Below are 20,853 nucleotides of genomic sequence, written 5' to 3'. Positions count from 1 at the left end.
GCAAGAGAAATCAAAACGTGTGCAGGAACAGAGCACGTCCCTGACGCTGGAATAGACACCATTCCTTCCATAATTCATATGAGTATTTAGGGATAGTGACCTGCTGTAATAGTGAATTCATGCAGCAGTGTAAAAAAAAAAAAAAATAAAAAATCCAAAAATATTGCAAGACTGCAAAAAAAAGTGGTTTTGTGGGGTTCAGTCTGGTTTAGTGTTTGACAGGCCATGCTCGGGAGAGGCAGCAGCAGCTTGTCCTGGGGAACCTCAGCTTCTGAGTGCTCACATTTGGGGTAATTCACCCCAAAGCCCAGACCTGGGTATGGCTCTAAGTTATGAAATTAATCCTATAAAATATCTTATGTGAAAAACTTTCCTGCTGGCAAACTTTTATGTATAAGCAATGTACACCCTTTATGTATAGACTGGTCCTGGAAGGGCCAGTTTAAAGAGCAGAATGCAGTGATCTATAGTATTTTCCCACATTCCATCTTTTTTTGAGCGTGGTGCTCCCTAAACCAGCAGTTTTGCAGCCTTAACAGCCTCGGTGACAACTATTATTTACTGCTGTCTCCACGGGTGTGCTGGTAGAGCCTTTAGGCCGGGATCCGATGGGAATTCGCGGTGGAATGCCCGGTTTTTGATGGGAAAAGCGCGGGAAGCCTCCGGCGGGGCCGCTCTCCCTCACTGCGGGCCGGGCCCTCGGGGGGGAGGGGGGGGGGTGTGGGCAACGGAGCCGCCGCCTCTGATTGGCTGAGCCTCTCAGGAGGCGTGGCCACAGCGGGACCAATCCACCTCCCGCCGGCGGGGGGGGGGTGGAGGGTTCTCCCCGCGCAAATGGTACAGCCCAAACCCGAGCCCTTTGGCCGGGCCGTTACCAGCGCCCGCGCGCGCCCAGCCAGGACCCACAGCGGGCTGCCCGTAGCGCTGCCTGATGCGGCGGCGGCCTTACGGGGCCGGTGGCGGCGGCGCGCCGGTGCCCAGCCGCCGTCGGACAGGCTACCGGCTTCCGGCAGACGCCCCGCCGCCGTTCGGCATGGCTTTTAGCCGCCGGTCTCCCCCGGCGGCGCGCTCGGTTTTCCGGCGTTCGCGAGGGGCGGCCGCCGGCGGGGCGGAGGGGTTGCAGCGCGAGGCGGGGCGCGCGCGGGGCGGGGGGGTCCTCGTCGGCGCGCGGAAAAAAAACGCGCCAAGTTCGCTGACGGTGTCCCCGCGGTCTCCATGGCAACGGCGAGCGGGAGCGGGGCCGGGATGTAGCGGTGAGTGAGGGGGAGCGGCCGCACCGCGGCCTCGGGCCCCGCCGGCCGCGGGGAACATGCGGGGGGCGCGGGGGGGCGGCCCGAGCCCGGGGCGGGGGGCGGCGGGTCCGCGCTCGGCCCCCTCGGGGAGTAAATGGCGCCTGGTGTGCGCGTGTGTGTGTGTGTGCGCGCCAGGTGTGAGCGCCCCGGCCGCGCCCCGCAGGAACCATGCCCGGCGTCCTGCCCGGCGACAGCGCCAGGGCCAGCCCCTCCAAGAAGAACAGGCTGTCGCTGAAGCTCTTTCAGAAGAAGGAGACGAAGCGAGCGCTGGATTTCACCGAGGCGCAGGAAAATGAGCAGAAGGGCGCGGAGTTCAGAGGCGCCGAGATGTGAGTGCCGCGCGGGAGAAGTTTTTGTGGCGATGTTGTGTCTGTCTCGTGGTGCTCCATCCTCCACTCCTTTCGGTTTCGTGTTCTTGCATAAATAACGTGCTGCAACACGCGCTAAATTAAATTAACGTGCGCTTATATTAAATTAACGTGCGCTTAAATTAAATTAACATGCACTTACGTTAAATTAACCGTCGAGCCAGCTTAATCAAACTGAAGAAACTAATTATTGCAACCAATTTCTGTAACTATTTTAAGAAAGCACTTTTGACCCACAGGGGATGTTTAGTTGGCACAAACTTTGGGATCACTTGCCGAAGTTACTTTTTAAAAACTTATTAATCACCGTAAACAATTTCTGATAATTCTTTTAAGGAAACAACTTCGCCTCACTGGGTGTGTGTAGTTGGCACAAACTTTGGGATCACTTGAAAAAGTTGCTTTGCTTCAAGTTGATATAAGTAGTTATTGTGTGCCTTAGCTGTTTATATTATTATTTACATTAATATTTAATTTTCTGCAAGGTGAGCTTTAATGAATGTGTGTTGGATCTGAAAAGTTGTTTCTGCTGCAAGGAAAGGAATTGATTGTGGGGCTGGCTGTCATTCAGTGGGGCTTTTCAGGCCCTGAGCAAATCTACCGACTCATTCCATTGCTGGTGAGGGGATTTAAGTGGGGAAAAAGAAAATTGTGGTCAGTTAAAAATAGTTGGAGACTTTAAAATTTGGTTCTGTTGCGTCATTACAGTGTATTAATCACTTATATCAGTGATTAATAATAATAATGATAATCAGTGTATAGCGTGTCAGGTTCATTGGTTTTGGGGGGGGTTTGAAAATTTTTTTTTCTGGTTTTATGCTTTTGCTTTGCATCCAGAAATGTAGCGGGGTGACCCTGGAGCAGGGGACAGTGATAAAAATATGTTCTAGGCACATTTTTTCTGCCTTATGAAGGAACAAAAACCATACAAAAGTATTTAAATATGAAAATTTTGGTCCTTTAAATCAGTCTCCTTAATTGATGTGTTGGAACTTAGAGCAGATTTGCCTCCTGCTTTGGAAACCTGTGTGGTTTTGGGTGGGTTGCTGAGGAGTCAGAGGTGAGGAGTCTGTGCTGGAGTGCCCAGAGTGAATTCAGACACACTTTGCCATGCTTTTGATCTGCATTTCTCAGTGCTGAATTCTCTAGGGTGGCTCTGAGGTGGGGACAGATGAAGGAGTGGTTTTCCAAAGTGTTTCTTACCCGGATTCTCTGTTTCACAGTGACCAGGTGGTTCCTGCAGCACAGCCCCCCTCCCTTGTCAGCTGTGAGAAAAAAGACAACATGTTGCCTTTTGTGGGCTTGAACAACCTGGGCAACACCTGCTACCTGAACAGTGTCCTGCAGGTGAGGCCGTGTCCAGGGGGGCTCAAAAAGGGAGATTTTGGTTAAGCACAAATGGGTGAAATCAGTTTATTCTCAGTGCAGTATAAAGGACATCCAATTACAGTGAGGGGAAAAAAGATGCTGCTGCAGGAAATGTGTGCACTGTGGTTGTCCTGATTGGGTAATTCTTCAGTTTCCATACTCAGGGCTCCTCCCTGCTGTGAAAAATCCTGGATCTTTGTGTGCTGTGCACAGCCTGGGGAGGTGCACAGCTGTGTGGATTATAAATGTGCATTTATGTGTGGAATAACTTCTTACTCGAGTTATTCTCGTGTTTTCAACTGTTGCTTTCAGGTATTATATTTTTGTCCTGGTTTTAAAACTGGAGTAAAACATTTATATAACATTATTTCAAAGAAGAGAGAATCTTCAAAGGATGAAGGAGAGCAAAAGGCAGAAAAGGTAACAGATCCCCACGTGTTCTTTATTTGTAACCTTGCAAGTGAGGCTGCCCTGAATGTAGTGAAATTTTAACTGATTTCTGTTCTTAAGAAGCTTTTCAGCATTGTTTTCTACAGTGTTGCTTCAGGTGAAGATGTATTTGAGTTGTTTTGAACTTTAGCACAAGTTTTAAAGTCTAACAGAAGAAATTTGAGAAAGATACCTGACCATGCTTCTGGCATTAAGATAATTATGATACAGTGTTTGGAGTGGATGCAAATGGGAGTTTGGGCAAGGATGATTTGGGATTTTAAACTAAGGGCTAATTGGGCTTTTATGTTTGTTTCCTACCTGAAAAAAACCCAAAATATTGTCTGAAATCCACCTGCCTCCCATAGCAGACAAAAAATTCTGTCAAATACAGAAAACCAAGGGAGGGGAGGAGAGAAAAAGTGTAGCTTGTTGTGACAGATGAAACTGATGCAAGTGTTTTTACTCCTATTACATTGTTATTGCAGGGAAGTTGTAAAGAAGATCCCCTGGCAAGTTACGAACTCATCTGCAGTTTGCACTCCTTGATCCTTTCAGTTGAGCAGCTTCAAGCCAGTTTTCTCCTAAACCCAGAAAAATACACGGATGAATTGGCCACTCAGCCCCGGAGGCTGCTGAACACCCTCAGGTACAAATCACCTTAAATGCTGACAGAATTTTATCCTGACGTTTCCAGGTCGTTACACTGCCCAGCTTTAGAGTCTGGTGAAAGGTAGATGGCCTTAAATTTGGGGTGACCTTTCAAGAAGTAAGATTTTTGTGCTTATTGTTACCACCATGATGTTGGAAATTTGAAAATAAATTTGGATTTTGTAAGACTGTAATGCAGAAGGGCTTTAAAACAGTGCTTGGCCTTAGCTACAGAAGTGTTACTGAATTATAGAGGGGTTTGGATTGGAAGGGACCTTAAAGCTCATCCAGTTCCACACCCTGCCATGGGGAGGGACACCTTATTCCAGGCTAGGTTGCTCCAAGCCCAGCCTGGCCTTGGACACTGCCAGGGATGGGGAAGGATCCTCTTTGGAGCTGAGGAGCTCCACTGCTGGGTGTGTGTAAATCCTTAAGGCTGAACCTCCCTACAGCTCTGTGACAGAGGTGACCTCTCCCTAACCCTGGAGAGGATCCTCCATGACTTCTAAATCCCTAATTTCAATCTCAAGTCACGTTCCCCAGTTAGCAAAGGATGACAAACCCTCATTCTTTGCTCCTTTCCTTTGCACAGAGAGCTGAACCCCATGTACGAAGGGTACCTGCAGCACGATGCCCAGGAGGTCCTGCAGTGTATCCTGGGGAACATCCAGGAAACCTGCCAGCTGCTGAAGAAGGAAGAGCTGAACAAACTGCCTGTGGAAGAGCCTGCAGCTAAACTGGAGGAAAAACCCAACCAAAACTCTGAGAGCAACGGCCCTGTCAGCCCTGCTGAGGAGGAGGATCCCAGCTCGGGCAGCCACGGCGGAGACGCGGCCGAGGAGAAGCTGCTCAAGGGAAACGGGAAAAGGAAAAGCGACGCCGAGGGTGGGAACGCCAAGAAAAAATCCAAAGTATCAAAAGAGCAAATGGCAGCAGAAGAAAATCAAAGACAAACCAGGTCCAAGAGGAAAGCCACGGGAGAAAAGATGGAAAACCAAACGGATCCCATTGCCAAGTGTTCCGGGGAGAGCGACAGCACCAAGCCCACGCAGAAAAAGTCGCGCCTTAGGTTAAACTGGTTAAAATCTTCCTGCAAACAACCCAGTATTCTGTCCAAATTTTACAGTCTAGGAAAGTTAACTACAAACTTGGGATCCAAAGACCCAGGGAAGGAATATGACTGTGAGTTCGAAGAGTCAGCTGTCAAGTGTGAAAATGGTGACAGTAAAGAAGAATATCATGAACCAGCGTCTCCCATGGAAAGCCATCATGGAAAAGGAACTGAAAGAGAACCAAAAAAGGAAGGTTGGTGCACAAGTGGATGGGCTTAAAATTAGTAGGATTAAGAAAGTACAATGCGTGGGAAGGCAGCCTTCAGACTGCGCAGCCTGCAGAGTTCTAAACACAAAATTAGATTTTTCAGGAATTGAAGACGATTTTTAGGAAAGAGAATTTATTTTTATACGTGCTTGTAATTTTTTTCTTTTAGAACTTGACCTGTTTAGCTTAGATCTCGAGGCACTTCTCTAACATTCTGTAATCATTGTATAATATATATAAAAAAGGCAGAATATTACCAGGTTTGTATTTACCACTAGTTTTTGTCATCCATAGAAAGATAAGTGGATTCAAGATTTAAAGGAATATTTCTGTGAGGAGCAAACAGAACCAAACCCCACTGGCTGTGGCTTTACAAACAATATCCTCTTTTTCCCTTCCAGTGCCTTAATCTTTCCATATTCCCAACCTTCCCAAGAACTAGGAAGGACTCAGGATGTATTAAAGATCTAATCTATTTAGATCTAATAGATACCAATTAGAAATGCTAATTGGCTGGCAGGTCTGGATTTTGTTTATGTCAATGAAACAAGATTATCTGTTCAGGAAAGGGCTTCAGTTGGAACCCAGTACTTACTGATTTGAAACTTTCCACCTACCAGTTTTTATAAAAAATTGAAGGAATGAAGAGCCTTTTGAGTTCTGCATTTCTCCTGTAGATTTGGCCAAAACTGGCCACTAAATTTAGAAAGGAGGACTAAGAATAAATAGAAGCCAGGCGAACCCAGTGTGGTGCTCCTTGAGGAGGCTCATGGTCCATGCTAAGCACTCAGAGCATTGATGACATCCCAGTATTCCAGAATGTGACACTTGTCACACTTGAAGTATAAAACAAGAGCCCAATCTTAGAACAGAAATTAAAGTTTGAGGGCCACAAGACAGAGGGGTCCTCATTTCCTTACAAGCAGGTGATACCATGAAAACTGCACGTGATCTGTTTTGCTTTTTAATTCCTAACTGAGATCCTTAAAAGGCCGTGGCTGTAACAGTGATTTTCCAAGAATAACCAGGTTCTGAATGCCTTTGGAATAAAGTGCACCTTGCTCAGGGATGTGCCATGTACTTTCTCCAGGTACAGAGCTGGCTGTCTTTGAGCTGGTGGAGAAACTCTTCCAGGGCCAGTTAGTGCTGAGGACGAGGTGCTTGGAGTGCGAGTGCTTCACGGAAAGGAGGGAAGATTTTCAGGACATCAGTGTCCCAGTGCAAGAAGATGAACTTTCTAAAACTGAAGAGAGTTCTGAAAGTAAGTAATTTCCCTCAAAAAGGGTTGTGAGGTGTGTTCCTGCCTCAGCCAGCTGTGGGGAAGGACAGTGCTGTAGTTGGGAAGGAACACGGCTCCTGTTTGTGCTGGCTAAAATTAGAGGTTGTTATCTCCTGTCTTGATTAACTTTAGACTTTGGAAACACGGTGCTGATAATGTTGACAGATCCAGATAATATTCAGATTGTTCCAGATCTCAACACATAGCATAAACTGCCTACAGTCCTTCACTTAGGCACCTGTTTTCTTGCTTATGAACAGGTATTTTCTTTGATTTGAGTCTTCTCTTCCTTCCTGGATAAGAAATCCTGCTTTTTCTTAATTTTACAAGAAATACTTACTTCAAAAAAAAAAAAAAAAACAAACAAACAAAAAAAAACAACCAAGAATCCAGCTTTTTTTCCTTAATTATTCTAAAAAAAACCCATTTAGTATTTTTGATTGTTGTTACCTTAATAACATTTGCATTATGTTTGTGTCAGTCCTGTGGTCTCTCTCACAAATTTTATTGATCTATATGTAGTTTTTTAGATACTTTCAAAAGGAAGCCTGGCAAAAACACATCTTGAAATTCAGAATTTTAGGGGAATTAATTTTAGTTGCCATGGACTTAATTTGGAGCAGCTTTTCCTGCTTTTACTCCCCATTTTGCTGAAGGATTCAAATGAAAATGTGTGGGGTGATGTTCATACGTGAAGTGCTGCCGACAGCGGGTGTTCCTGTCAGCAGTGTGAGGGTGGCAGGGGAGGCAAAACGCAAGAAGTGAGAGGGAACTTTCTGGTTATTTTGGGGATTTGCCTTAATAAGTGAAATTCTGGTCTCATACAAGCTCTCAATTTCTAGACATGGCAACAAAATTCTGTGATCTGAAACAAGCTTTGGAAAAATCCTAATTTTGGGTAACGAGATCCATTAAGCGACATTTTCATCCCTTCCTGAAATGCTTCAAAGATTGAAATATGTCACATATTTCACACATACTGGGTGTTCCTTGCAGTGTTGCAGGTTTGGAGTGGTCTGAACTGCCATATTTTGTTTTGTTGCTCTTCTGGCGGGATGCATTGGAAATGTAAATATTGGCATCTCTGTGAATGCAGCGATTCTCTTTTCTAGTTTCTCCAGAGCCAAAAACAGAAATGAAGAGTCTGAAATGGGCAATTTCCCAGTTTGCCTCAGTGGAGAGGATTGTGGGAGAGGACAAATATTTCTGTGAGAACTGCCACCACTACACGGAAGCCGAGCGCAGCCTTTTGTTCGATAAAATGCCCGAAGTGATCACAATTCACTTGAAGTGCTTTGCTGCCAGTGGCTTGGAGTGAGTATGCATTGCCTGCCTTACAAAACAGGGTCCTGCAGCAAGGGAAGTCTTATCTCAAGAGCTGCAAATGCTACGTAATGTTTCCAAAAGATTTCCAGATTGGAATTAATTTAAATTGCTGGGATGCAGCCCCCAATGTCTTTGTGTTGTTACAGGTAGTGGCAGAAATTACCTCCAGAAAAAGTGACTTTTAGGAGACTCCTGAACAAAAAATTTTTAGCTCTACTCTTACAACAACCTGATATCCTGATATTTCTTAAAACTTTATTCATTTTAAATATCCCCTGTGAGCTCAGAGGCAGCTGTAAGTGCTTTACCAGAACAAGTAATGGAACAAATCTGTATTTTATGGTCAGGTTGTTTCTACCTGAATGTGAGTACTAAAAAGGTGAATGTGAGTGGGGAGAAAAAGATAATCAGGAGATGAGACACTTTTTAAATAGCCAACACTCATTACCCCAAAACTGACCAATTCCTTTAAAAATACTGTGGTGTGTACCTGAATGTGAATACTAAAACTTTGGGGGAAGAAATTATCAGATAAACATTTTAAAGAGCTAATACACCAAAAAAATACCAATTACTTTAAAAACACCATAGTATCAGCATCACTGATATTCAGTTACTGAGTAATCAACTTGATGCTACTTGTAGCAATCCTTATGTTTTGAAAGAAATTGTGAGAGTTTTTTATCTCTTTTTTCATACTTAAGAACTTAGGGATTTTCTTTGGGATGAGAGGAAACAAAGAAAAATCCATCCTTGTACTCTACAGGAATATCCAGGTTTCTGACAGAGTAGAAAGGAAATTTCCTCTGTCTCTGCAATGTCTTTCCATACAAGTCCAGAATCCTAGCATAAAAAATTGTCTTTCCCTTGAGCTCCGCAATATTTGACTTAAATATTGATTTGTATATATTGACTTACAGCTGCACACTTAAAAATCGTCACTGTTGAGTAGGAAACATGAAAATTATCTTCCATTTACTCCTGTATTTCCTACTTGTTTCCATGAGGAAGGATTGGCAGGTTAATTAATCATCCCTCTCCTGCCTCACTGACCTCTTCTGTCCTGGCCAGCTTCAGGTGCTTGCTCCAAACCACTCAGACCAATTTCCAGGTCAGAGTGAATCCAGCCTCTTGTGGTTTTCCTCATGTGTCCTCTCAGTCATGCCATACATTTTCTGCCAAGGGCTACCAGCCAGAGATTAAGGAAGTCAGAGTGGAAAACCTGATGTAGAAACCTGTGGTGAAGCGGAAACCCTTCTAAAGAGTTTCCTGATTTTTGGGTTGGATGTTTTATCTTGGACAAAACCCTGTCCTTGCTAAAAGTAGCAACAAACTCTTCTAGTGGCTTTAAACTTAAATAAGACAAGAATCTTGAGACAACTTTTAGCTCCCATAAAAATTTGGAAATCTGATCTGCTCAGTTCTCCTCTACTGAGTTCTCTGGTGACTGAGTTGTAAATAAATGAGAAATGAAGGGTAATGTAAATATTTACAGTTAATAGGGATTTTATTCATCTTTTCTAGATGCTGCTTTTCAAAGTGTTTTGGTTTAAAATAAAGCAGCCGGTGTGAAAATCTCCTTGCCTGGAGAAGAGTAATTCTCTGGCAAGTGTGTGTGTGTATGTGTGTGGAAAAATGCCAGGCCATGTGTGAGCAGGCTGTGAAGCTGTTCAGAAGGAATTTGTTACTTGCTAACATGTAATTAAGCATTTCCACTCTAGAAATTTAACAATTTGTGAGAAAATCAGCTTTTTGTCTTGTGAAATTCACTGCAGTGGGTAAAATGTCACTAATTTATGGTCTCAAAAGATGTGGCTGCAGAAATCAGGTTTGCTGTGTTTGAAGTGCATCAGCCAGAGCAGGCAGAGTACTTGGCATGCAATTTTTCTGTCTTCAGATTCTTATCATTAAGAAGAACAAAAAGCTATAGGAAAAGATTTCCTCTCTTATTTCCTCCTCTCCAAATCTTTCTGATGCTGGATGTCATTGAGAAGAAAGGTAGAGCCTGCTTTTTCCTGTTTTCTGTGAATATGAGTGTCCCAGTGTGCTTGAGTGGAACTGGATTTCTGATCCAGGGTTATCAACCAGCAGTTCTGTGTTTCTTGACTCTCTTCTGAATATCTCTATTTCTGGCTGCTGACAATAGGGATTTTCAGAAGATTTAAGTTCTATTATTCCTGATTCTATGCTCTTCTGTGTTCCTTTTGCTGGAGTGAAACGTGTATGATAAGAGAGGTCTGAAGTGAGGTTTCACTTAAATGGAGTGACTGAGGATCTGTGTGTGGTGTCAATGTATTTATTTCTGTGGTTCTGAACAGGAATGAAGCAGAATCAAAATTAAATCCAGGAAGACAATAATCTGTCACTGCAGTTATGCCATGGCTGCCGTTTCCTTGGATTTAAGAGCTATTCTTTGCTGAATAATAGCAGTGAGCTCTTTGGAACCTCAGTTTTACAGGGCTTGTCTGTACTCCCCAGTATTTTTCCCTACAACACCCTCACAGTTGAGTAAGACTGAGTCATCCCTGGAATTTATTAGGACATCACAACCTATAGTTCAATAAAGGGGTTAATTGATCTGGGCTGATGCAATGTGTAAGTCATCAAGAGCACAATCATTCAAGGAGGCTGATGCACAATAATGAAATCCCAACACTGAGCCTCTTCAAACTCTGTAGAAGATCCTTGTAATGAAAGGACTTTTCCCCTCCTGGTAAATTTGTGTGCTATGAACAAAATACTGAATACTTAAGAATACTAGAGGCTTTTCCAAAGTAAACCAGCTACAGAACTGTTTGAAAAAACAGAATACCATAGGACAGCTAGTGCAGAATCCCAGGAGAGCACCACTGGCACTGCTACAGTGCACTGAGAGCTGAGGAAAATTAGTCACAATCTCTGAGTGGTATTAAAGCTACTTGAAAGTAAAATAAGTAATGCTTTATTTAGTAAATGACTCTTTCAGGAGGGGAAAAACCAAACCCAAGCCTGCTTGGTTCAGCCTTGGCTGTTGAAGAGGTTTTCAGTTTGTTTTTAAACAGGAGGGTGAGAGAGAGAAAGGAGGTGTTTGTGCAGAGGTAGAAGCATGAATGATAACAATCAGCTGAATTTTTATCATCCCTATTTAAAAATTTATTCTTAGGTGCTACTAGAAAAAGGGGATCTCTTAAATAGTTAAAATTTACCATTTCTGGGCTGTAAGATTTAACATTACAGTCATAAAAACGCCTTTCCTGATCTGGGGTGCTTGGGATGCTGGTGCTGAGCCAGGGAGCAGGGAGCAGTTCCCATATCCGTACCTTAGAGGAGAAGGATACGGATACACCTCTGGGCCACCTAAAGTGGGGGTTTTGGGAGCTGCTGTGGCACGAGCTGTAACCTATGTGTGTCCCTTGCCAGGTTTGACTGCTATGGGGGCCTGTCCAAGATCAACACGCCCCTGCTGACACCCCTGAGGCTGTCCCTGGAGGAGTGGAGCACCCGGCCCACCAACGACACCTACGGGCTCTTTGCCGTGGTCATGCACAGCGGCATCACCATCAGCAGCGGTCACTACACGGCCTCAGTGAAGGTCACAGACCTGCAGAGCCTGGAGCTGGACAGGGGCAACTTCCTCCCCGAGCCCGGCTACGCCGCCCTCAAGCCGGAGCCGCTCAACGAGGAGGAGGCGCGGGCCGTGGCCGAGGACTACGACGACGGAGAGGTCTCCTTCAGGCTCAACGGCGCCGCGCCGCCGGGGAAGGTGCTCAGCAAGAAGAACATGGAGGCCGTGGGACTGCTCGGGGGGCAGAAGAGCAAGTCTGACTGCGACCTGTACGTCAGCAAACAGCCCAACCCCGAGAAGTTCCTCAGCACGGCTCCCGAGCCCCGCAGTGCCGAGCCCAGCGGCAGCGCCGAGCCCAGGGCAGAGCAGGGCGAGCCCCCGGCGCTGGCAGCACACGGACTGGAAAACAAAGCTCTCTACGTGCTCCAGAGCCTCAAGGAGTACGAGGGGAAGTGGCTGCTCTTCGATGATTCCGAAGTGAAGGTCACAGAGGAAAAGGACTTTCTGAATTCTCTTTCTCCGACATCGTCATCTACATCAACTCCTTACCTACTGTTTTATAAGAAAATTGTAGAGTGATGCTGGACTTTGACTGTAAATATTCGGGATTTGCATACACCTCTCGCTCTGATTTGCGTCAAAACTACCTGGAAGGAACGGCTGTTTGTTTTTTGAAGCTACTGATTCTTCATCTTTCTGGTCTTTTTTCCTTTGGTGTCAAGTGGCTCAACTTGAATTAACAAAACATGGCATAGGACTTGACTCACACCATAATTTTTCTGCTGGAGAATAGTGCTATGACCTTTTAGAAATACCAGTTTGTATAGATCGCAAGCGATGCCTACAGCACCCAGTAGTGGTTTTAATGCAGCTCTAGGTCTCAGACATGCCTATTGTATTATTAGCTTTTTTTTCTTTTTTTTCCTTCTTTTTTTTTTTTTTAAATAAAAGTTATTTGTATTCATACCTTGGAGTAAATGTATATTAACTAGCAAATTTCATCAGAAGTTGTGTATTTTTGTAACTTGGGAAGTAACACTTCATATTTAGTCTTTGGGTAATCGACGTGGTTTATTCTCCTGTTCCAGTTCTTTCCTGTTCCTTGCAACTTGAAGCACAAGGAAAAGGGGTCTTGGAACCTTGTCCAGTGCATTGGAGGGAACTAAACTTGATGGAAGTGTTTGACTGGTCTAATTTGCATCTTGGTGCATAGGTGTTAATGAGCAAAGTGTAAATAGGTGTGATTAATACTTCAAAGCAGGGGCAGAGTGTAGTGTAATTAAAATAATTTTGTACTTTGAAGAGTGAAGCCCTCTAATCTGTATCTCTGTTTGGGGGGGTTGGGAACTTAGTGGTGACCTTCTAACAGTTCATTTGTACCTGGAGCTCACTGAAACGTGGGGGAAGAAGAGAGCATTTGGCTTTGATGCTTTGTTAAGAATGTATATATGAAATAAAAAAGTTATGATCCGCATCTGCGACAAGCAGCTCAGCCTGTTGTGTTTGGAGAGGGGAAAGCAGAAAGGGAGAGGGGTTTGGGAAGAGTTACAAAAAGGTTGGGAAATTATCTTAAAAACCCAGAAGATCTAAAGTGCGTTCAGAATAACATTCTGTGGGTTTCAGCTGATTCTTGTACAGTATCTCCTAATTTGAAGGCACTTTTTGACTAGTGAGGTTCAGGGGAAACATACTGCAAAACCAAAACCATTTGCAGTAAATACTAGAGATGAAAATCCCAGATTGTCTGTCATAGAACTGAAGGTGACTCCTAAAAACTTGTAATTAAAATCTTAACAAATACAACTCAAACCAAGGGGGATTGTTCAGTGGCCCAGGACGGATGGAATGGCACCAAGTGTTGCTGCAGGCTGTGAGTATACCCTGGATAGATTTAATCTTTTTCCACTACAAATTAATTGATTTACAGGAAAAGCCCTAAAAACCTCTGCCTAGTTAATTCTGCAATACTTAAATTTTTACTGTATTTTATTATAATGTATAAACACTGAGGTAAGTCAGGAAAAATCTCTTTCAGTGTATTTTCCATGTTAGGTTTGACCTCTGATTGTTGTGCAGGCTGTGATTTTGCAACATAAAAAATCTGCAGTGACAAAATACACTTTCCCTTTTCCAAAGCATTGCACCATAATAATAAATTATTTCAGAGTCTAAACCAAGAAATAGCTACATTACAAAAGTATCAGTAATCTTACCTTGCAAGGGCAGCCCAATCCCATTACAGAACGCAATTTTTTAGGCTTTGCTGAATTTCAGCCTGCAAATGAAAGTTTATTTTTCCACACCTGGTGCAAGACTTTATCTTTTTCATTCAACTGCGGGATCAGGAATGTTCCAAGGAAACAAAATACCATTATTTTCACCAAAACAGGATGTAAGGAAGACCCAGCTGCCTTCCATCATCCCAGTACAGCTTGGGAGGAGGTTCTTTGTGGCAGCTGAAAACAGCCTCTGCTGGAAGATGGTGAATAACAGCCTCTCCTCTGGCACAGGGAGAGGGATTGGGGGTGGGTTTTTGGGATATTTACTCAAGCACCACTTGCCCCCCGCCACACTTGTTGCTTGTAACTCCTGTCCTGGAGCAAGACTGCTGTAAATTAAAAGTTTCATCCTCTCATGGCTACTGGGATTTGTTTTCACTGTGTACATATTTTTAATGCCTCTTCCTGTAAATCTCTTCCAAAGCCATTCCTTCCTTCCTTAGTATTTTCCATTATGAGATTCCCTGACTCTTGTAGCACTTCCAAGGCCTTGTCAACACCCCTGGGCTTTGCAAGAGGCCTTGGACTATCCATAAAAAGGTTGAAGTTTTTCTTTCTGCAGGAAACTCCATGCAGGTGTTCCCATGTTCTATCCCGTGACACAGAACTAATTCAGGATTATTCTGTTCCAGGGAAACAGAGCCTGGCACACAAAACACATCCCTGTGGAGCTGTTGGGATAACAGAGCATGGGAGAAGTCTCCAATAACCTAAAATAAGTATCAGGAAGAAAAAAAGAGACCCTCCCCAGCCTAAACCCTCAGTGCTGCTGCAGAAGGGGGGGCACTTCATGTATAATAAACCCATTTTTCCTCTTATTTTTATAGAGTATGTTTATCAAATTCAGGTTTTCTGTGTATATCTGTATTTTTATGCAGATTTAGCTATTTATGGAGAGAGAGTAAGTGTGTTTAATCACATACCACCACTTCCAGGGGACTTCATTCACCACAGAGAGGAAAACTATTAAGGAGAAGATTTAGGAGTTGTGGACTCAGCTCCAAATCTGATGTTTCCTCGAAGTTCTGTGTTAAGACCCCGAAATATCTGCTGCAAAACACATCTTTCTTCACATAAACAGCAATGCAAAGAATGTTTTCTATGTACCCTTTTAAACTGTGGTACCATTTTAGGTTCTTTTTCCCCACAAAATTAGGCTTTAAATTAAAAAATGGACACTAAATCAGTTTAGTTCCATGGACACTGCTAATTCCAAAGGATGAGGAGATGCTGGGACTTCCCAGCTGCTGGAGATGTCCATGAACACACAGAAGTGAAGCTGAAACTTCACCTCATGGACTGAAGGAGCTGAAGAGGTACCAAGCTATCCCTCCATCTGCTGCTGGCTGCAGATGGAGTTATTTTTGTTTGCAGCAAAAGAACAGGGATAATAAACAATCACCACTTGGTTAATTAATGTTACTATGACTTACCTTGCTCTGAACCTTTTCCCCAAGGATGCTGAGCCCTGAAGTCCAATGCACAGGGAATTAAAGTGTAAACATTCACATATTTAATAGTACCATCAAAATAACCATCATCATCACTACATTAAAAACTTCCAAAATGCATTTGCGTATGCTCCTAATATAAATTAAATATAGGAACTAAAAGTAAATAAATTTAACATTAGGTAATGCTATAAATAAAGGTAAATGCGTTTAGTGTACCTTTGAGTCATAAAAATGCCTTAAAAAACAGGATAAGTTTACAGCTCATCACCAATACTCTGGATACCACTGCCATGATTTTTTTTTTTTTTTTCAAACATTGAGAAGTCTACATTTGACAATTCAGAATGATTTTTTGGCCACTGAACACTTTGATGGAGGAAGAGGTGTGTGGGATGTCCAGGATGAAGTCCAAGTTTTATTTCACAATAAAACTTCTTTGATTCCCAGCGCTGATAACAAGGCTCTTTTTCTTTTCAAAACCTTAATTTTTTAAGTGCTTTTTTTTTTTTTTTTTGGTTTTTAACTCGTTTAGATTTCCATTTTGCGAAGGCTCATCCTGCTGAAGGAGTCTCTGAGGGAGAGAAAATACAATGATGAGCTCAGATTTTCCATGGTGAAATAAGAAGCCTCAGCAGATGAATGACTCTGAATTGATTTCCAGTATCTCCTGGAGCTGATTACTACAAAAACTAAGAAACTAAGTCCACTGGCATTAAAACTCATTGTTTTTCCAATGGATTGGGTTTGGGTTTGTATCTGGGATCATCCAACTGCCCAGAAAACTGACAGAAGTACACAGAGAAGCAGCACAAACCATCTGCACAACTGAAACCTTATTTAAATCTGAATTTCAAATATATCCCTAAAGTGGATTTTGCCAGGAATACTTGGAGTTGGACTCGATGATCCTTGTGGGCCCCTTCCAGCTCAGGATATTCTATGATTTTCAGGATATTTTATGTCATACCTGTATTAGGCTGCCTGCACAGGCTGATTTTCACAAGATTAGGTAACAATTACCACACCAAAGGCACTGGTGGGGAGGGAAGTACTGCTACTCCCACCATCCCAGCCAGGAAAAGCTGCCAGGGAACATCTGGGACACAGTGCATGACCTGGGGAGAGCTCAGACCATCCCAATGCTGGGCAGGGAAGGAAGGGCACCTTCCTGCAGCACTCACAGCCACAAACCACCTCAGGTCAGCTCCACAGACATCCAGCCTTGTCCTGCTGCCAGGGAACTCCACAGGGTGCCCAGGTCACAGATTCCATGGAGGGTTCCTGCAGGGCACCACCCCTGTTCCTGTTCTGGGAGCCACAGCCTGGCTGCAAAGTGGCTGTACCCAAATTCCACCTGCTCATCCACGACCTGCCCAGGGAGGTTTTGGTCTCCCCATCCCTGGAATTTTTCCAGACCAGGTTGGAGCACCCAGCTCGGGTGGAAGGTGTCCCTGCCCACGGCAGGGGGTGGGACTGGACGATGTTTAAGGTCTTTCCAACCCAAACCCTTCTGTGATCCTGTGATCCCCACTGGGGTTTTTACACAAAACCCAGTCTCCAGCTTCCCGGTCTTTCAGCACAGAAGACACCAACAATTTTTCCCCCTGGAGCGTCTGATCCCAGTTTCACTGGGAATAAAGTCCTGCCACACTGAGGGTGGTTTTGCATCTAAAAAGAATGGGATGCAGGATGGAAACAAATAAAAAAACCAACTGTCACAGCTGAGGAACAAAAGGAACGTTGCAAACACCACCTACCACAGCTGCTGGGAAGGGAATGTGCTCTCAGGAGGGACAGAAGGGAAAAGGGATGGGCTCAGCCAAAAGAGCCAGGACTGAAAACAAACGGATGGCGCAGGATCCTGAGAAGTTCAGACCCCACAGTTTCACACCCTCCTTTCTCTGTGCCCCGAGAGGAACCCCAAATATGCACCTGTGGCACGTGACGGGCAGCACTGCCTTGTAGAGCTGCGGGATCTTCCTGTTGATCAGGGGCTGCAGAGCCTCCTTGAGCCGGTGGTAGTTGCGCTCCAGCTCCCGCTGATATTCCTTCTGGTCCGGCCCGATCAGGCTCTTGTTCTTCCTCAGGGCATCCTCACACCTGCAAAACAAAAACCCTGTGAGAGCTGGGCACACAGAAACACCCCATTGCTCCAGGTTTGTTAATCCAATAGTACAAGAACATCCATGCTGGCCCTCTGGGATCACAGGGTCCTTTATCGTGTCTTTTGGTAATCAAGGCTCAGCTGAACCACCTGGTGTCCAGGGGCAAGGAGAGGGAGTCACATCTCCAACTTCCATTTCACTCCCAGAGTGACAACTCCTTTGTTATTGTCATTTACTGTCCAGTTACATTTATCCTCTCTGAAGAGAAATGAAAAGCCCATCTCCACAGAGCCACTTCCAGTCCCAGTGGATTTAAAGATGGATGGAATCAGGAGAGATTAAGAAATAGCAGCCTGGGATGTTCGTCAGGAACTCTTCTGCTTGCAAAGATGCAATTTAAATAAAGCGTATGAAAACAACTGTATCAGCAAAGCCACTTATTTCATAGGGGAAAACTATGCTGCCACTGGATCTATTTGCTTACAACATTTTAATTTCAATTGTTTTGGTGTTTTTTTAATTTCTTGGTGCTTGTAAAAGATGCTGGACTGAGCCTGCAGTTTGCATGACTCCAGGAAAGTAGAGCAGCCAGCACATTTCTCTGGGGAATTGTGCCAGCACCTCTCCACTCTGCTTGGAGAAATTCACTTCAGAAGGAAATTTCATCTCCTGGACAGTCCAGCAGATCCTCCTGACCCTGCCAGGCTGGGAGTTCACTGTGCCAGCATGGCCTGTTGTGATTCCTGGGACACTTCACAACTGAGCTGGAAGCACCAATTTCTTCCTGATGAACAGCAAAGCCCCTGCGGCCACGGAGCAGCAGCACCAACAGGGAAGGGCTGGGCAGGTGAGGAATGAGCTGCACATGGAACCTGGGCAGGTGGGGGACACCAGGACAGCCCAGTGTCACTGCACGTGCCCCTGCCTGGGGTGGCAGCAGCCACTGCAGCTGGCAGGTGCCTTGGGGACCCTTTCCATACCTTTTTGTGAAGTCCTTGAAACAGAGCCGGAGTTTGTTGTGGTGTCTGAAGAGCTTTGGGTCGTTGGGGATTTCAGACAAGAAAACTTGTGCAACTTCTAACGGTCCCTTTAGGAGAAGAAGGGGCAAAGTGAGTTTCTGGAAACTGTCTGTCATATCCAATCGCTGGAGAAAGTTCAGCCACATAGAAAACATCCACAAAACACATTTCCTTACACAAAACATCCTGAAGAGCTGCAGCTGGGAAATGTGATGTAAATCACCAACCTCAGTGACAACTGAGTCTCTTTCAGGCCTTGCTTTGTTTTATTTAAAACTCTGCTTTTGGAAAACAGTGTGAGAAACTGCACAGATTCTCCATTTGTTTGCCTTTATAAGGACTCCTGACAACGTTTGCTCAACTCACTACTACGGCAAAGTTTAAACAATGCAGATGGAAGCCAGGGAGGGTTTGCCAGCACTGCAAACTTAACCCAGCACTCAGAACTCCAGCTGATTTTTTTCCAGCTTGTGCACTGTGCTTTACTCAAGCTCCTTCAGCTTTTCCTCAGTTTTTCTCCACTGCTTTCCATTTTGTTGGAAACCCCCAGCAGGACACAATCCTGCAGAGCCTGGCTAACAAAGGGAAAGCAATGAAACTTGGAGGGAAGAGCAGCAGGCAGAAATAATTTCAAGTGCCAGGAAGGAGCAGTAACTGAGGGAGGGATGTTTCTTCCCAGCCACTTTTCACATTTTCAGGACTCATACAGCAAAATCACTGAGAACAGCTGGCCTGGACCTACCAGTGACCTTAAACATCCCACAGACTCAACAGGGAAAAAATTCCAAGGGAGTCCAGCTGGGACAGTGATCCTTACCTGATTCACTGTGGTACCTACTGATCCCTGCAGCACCATCTGCAGCATCTTGGGGTCTGCAGGGTCTTGGTGGGTGGCAAAAGCCAATTCCTGTGTTTTCTTTTGCATGTCCTCAATGGCAACTTCAATGGGGGTCAAAATGATCTAAGCAAGAAGCCAGAACAGGATTTTTATTTATGGCTGAGCTTGGCAACTGGCACAGATCTTCAGGAACACCCAGGTCACAGTGGGGTGGCACCACAAAGAGGTGGAGGACACCAACAGGACTGACAGGACTTCAGAAATGCATCATCTTGGTTCAGTGGCATCAAGAAAAGGTTTGATTTTTAAAAGTGTTTCTGGGCACTCCAGAGCTATCTGAGATTTTTCTGAGTGGCACACGTGTCCCTTTGGGTCACTGCAGGGTTCCAGCACTGCCAGTCCCTGAGCACCGTTCACAGTGTCCCAGTGACTACATCTGACCTTGCCCACCCTTGGGAAATGAACACAACCTCCATTATCACAGAATCATGGAATGGTTGGGTTGGAAGGGATGTTAAAGCTCCCCCCATTCCACCCTCATCACAGGCAGGACACCTTCCCTAGACCAGGCTGCTCCAAGCCCAATCCAACCCAGTCTGCAGAGCTCTCCAAGAACCCTGCATGTACCAGGTCTGGAGGTGGTGGGGCAGATGCACCCTTAGATCAGTCTGGGCTTAGTTTGGGTTGAACAGGAACAGCGAGAAGTTCCTAGGAACTCCTAAGCTCCTAGGGCACGCTTGAACTGGAGCTGAAGGAGCCTCCTGCACCGTGCAGCGCTGGGCACTGCTCCCCCCCAGGCTCTGGCCTCACCTCCTCCTTGTGGATGACGTTGATCCTGGTTTTGATGTAGGGGAAGGCGTGGGAGGTGGTGAGGATGGTCTTGCGCTTGAACTGCTCGTGCAGGTCGCCGTGGGCGCGGCCGTCCAGCGTGAAGGGCGTGCAGTACATGAAGCGCCGCAGGTTGTAGTTCTTGTCGAAGTAGGTGATCCTGTCCTTCATCTCGTACGTGTCGAAGTAGGGCTCCACATACGTGATCTGGATGTAGGCCTGCAGGGACAGCAGGGAAGGTGCTCCTCAGCTGCACCGTCCCCGCTGGATCTGTGTCCTCCCAACACCACCACTGGACAAACCAGCGAGGGCTGGGGTTTGCCTTTAAGGACCCCACCGACACTGGAGGGAGCGCGGTGCTGGGAACGCTCACTTTGTGGGCTGGGTAAAGCACAGCTCGCTGTCCTTCCCCTTTCCTGCCCTTCACATCATGGAATGCTTTGGGTTGAGAAGGGACCTTAAAGCCCATCCAGTCCACCCCCACCACGGGCAGGGACACCTTCCACTATCCCAGGTTGCCCCAACCTGGCCTGGGACACTTCCAGGGATGGGGCAGCCACAGCTTCTTTGGGCAACCTGTGCCAGGGCCTCACCACCTCACAATGAAGAATTTCTTCCCAATACCCAATCTAAACCCTTCCCTGCCCCGAGCCACAGTCCTGTTTCCAAGGCCTGCTCCTGCTCTTCCTGCTACACATAAAGCACGTGGCACAAGGGTGACAAAATGCTGGAGCTGCACAAAAGCCAGGGAAT

At 45.4% G+C, this 20,853-nt stretch overlaps 2 protein-coding genes across 16 annotated transcripts in view; one reads left to right on the top strand and one right to left on the bottom strand.

The window, feature by feature from the left end:
* Positions 1–1,133: 1,133 nt before the first annotated feature.
* USP1 (ubiquitin specific peptidase 1) lies at positions 1,134–13,051 on the top strand. 3 transcript variants are annotated; one of them, XM_039556343.1, is made up of 9 exons: positions 1,134–1,253; positions 1,456–1,621; positions 2,884–3,007; positions 3,341–3,448; positions 3,946–4,106; positions 4,701–5,413; positions 6,519–6,689; positions 7,820–8,021; positions 11,433–13,051. In XM_039556343.1, the coding sequence occupies exons 2-9, from the start codon at positions 1,461–1,463 to the stop codon at positions 12,154–12,156; spliced, it is 2,364 nt and encodes a 787-aa protein (XP_039412277.1). In that variant the 5' UTR covers positions 1,134–1,253; positions 1,456–1,460; the 3' UTR covers positions 12,157–13,051. The 3 variants fall into 3 exon arrangements, with proteins under 3 accessions (XP_039412277.1, XP_039412276.1, XP_039412278.1); XM_039556342.1 differs by having other exon boundaries at positions 1,428–1,621; XM_039556344.1 differs by lacking the exon at positions 1,456–1,621.
* Positions 13,052–15,346: 2,295 nt separating this feature from the next.
* DOCK7 (dedicator of cytokinesis 7) overlaps positions 15,347–20,853 on the bottom strand; it is a 92,833-nt gene continuing 87,326 nt past the window's right edge. For all 13 annotated transcript variants that reach the window (XM_039556326.1, XM_039556327.1, XM_039556328.1 and 10 more), the window contains 5 exons: positions 20,083–20,319; positions 19,252–19,395; positions 18,396–18,502; positions 17,243–17,410; positions 15,347–15,881 (listed from right to left, as the gene is read on the bottom strand). In XM_039556326.1, coding sequence (XP_039412260.1) covers positions 15,839–15,881; positions 17,243–17,410; positions 18,396–18,502; positions 19,252–19,395; positions 20,083–20,319 — 699 coding nt within the window. In that variant the 3' untranslated portion in view covers positions 15,347–15,838. The remainder of the gene's footprint in view (positions 15,882–17,242; positions 17,411–18,395; positions 18,503–19,251; positions 19,396–20,082; positions 20,320–20,853) is intronic.

This window comes from Corvus cornix, chromosome 8 (genome assembly GCF_000738735.6).
Source record: "Corvus cornix cornix isolate S_Up_H32 chromosome 8, ASM73873v5, whole genome shotgun sequence".
Taxonomy (NCBI): domain Eukaryota; kingdom Metazoa; phylum Chordata; class Aves; order Passeriformes; family Corvidae; genus Corvus; species Corvus cornix.
Note: the sequence above shows the minus strand (reverse complement) of the source record. Positions and strands in the feature narration are given on the sequence as shown.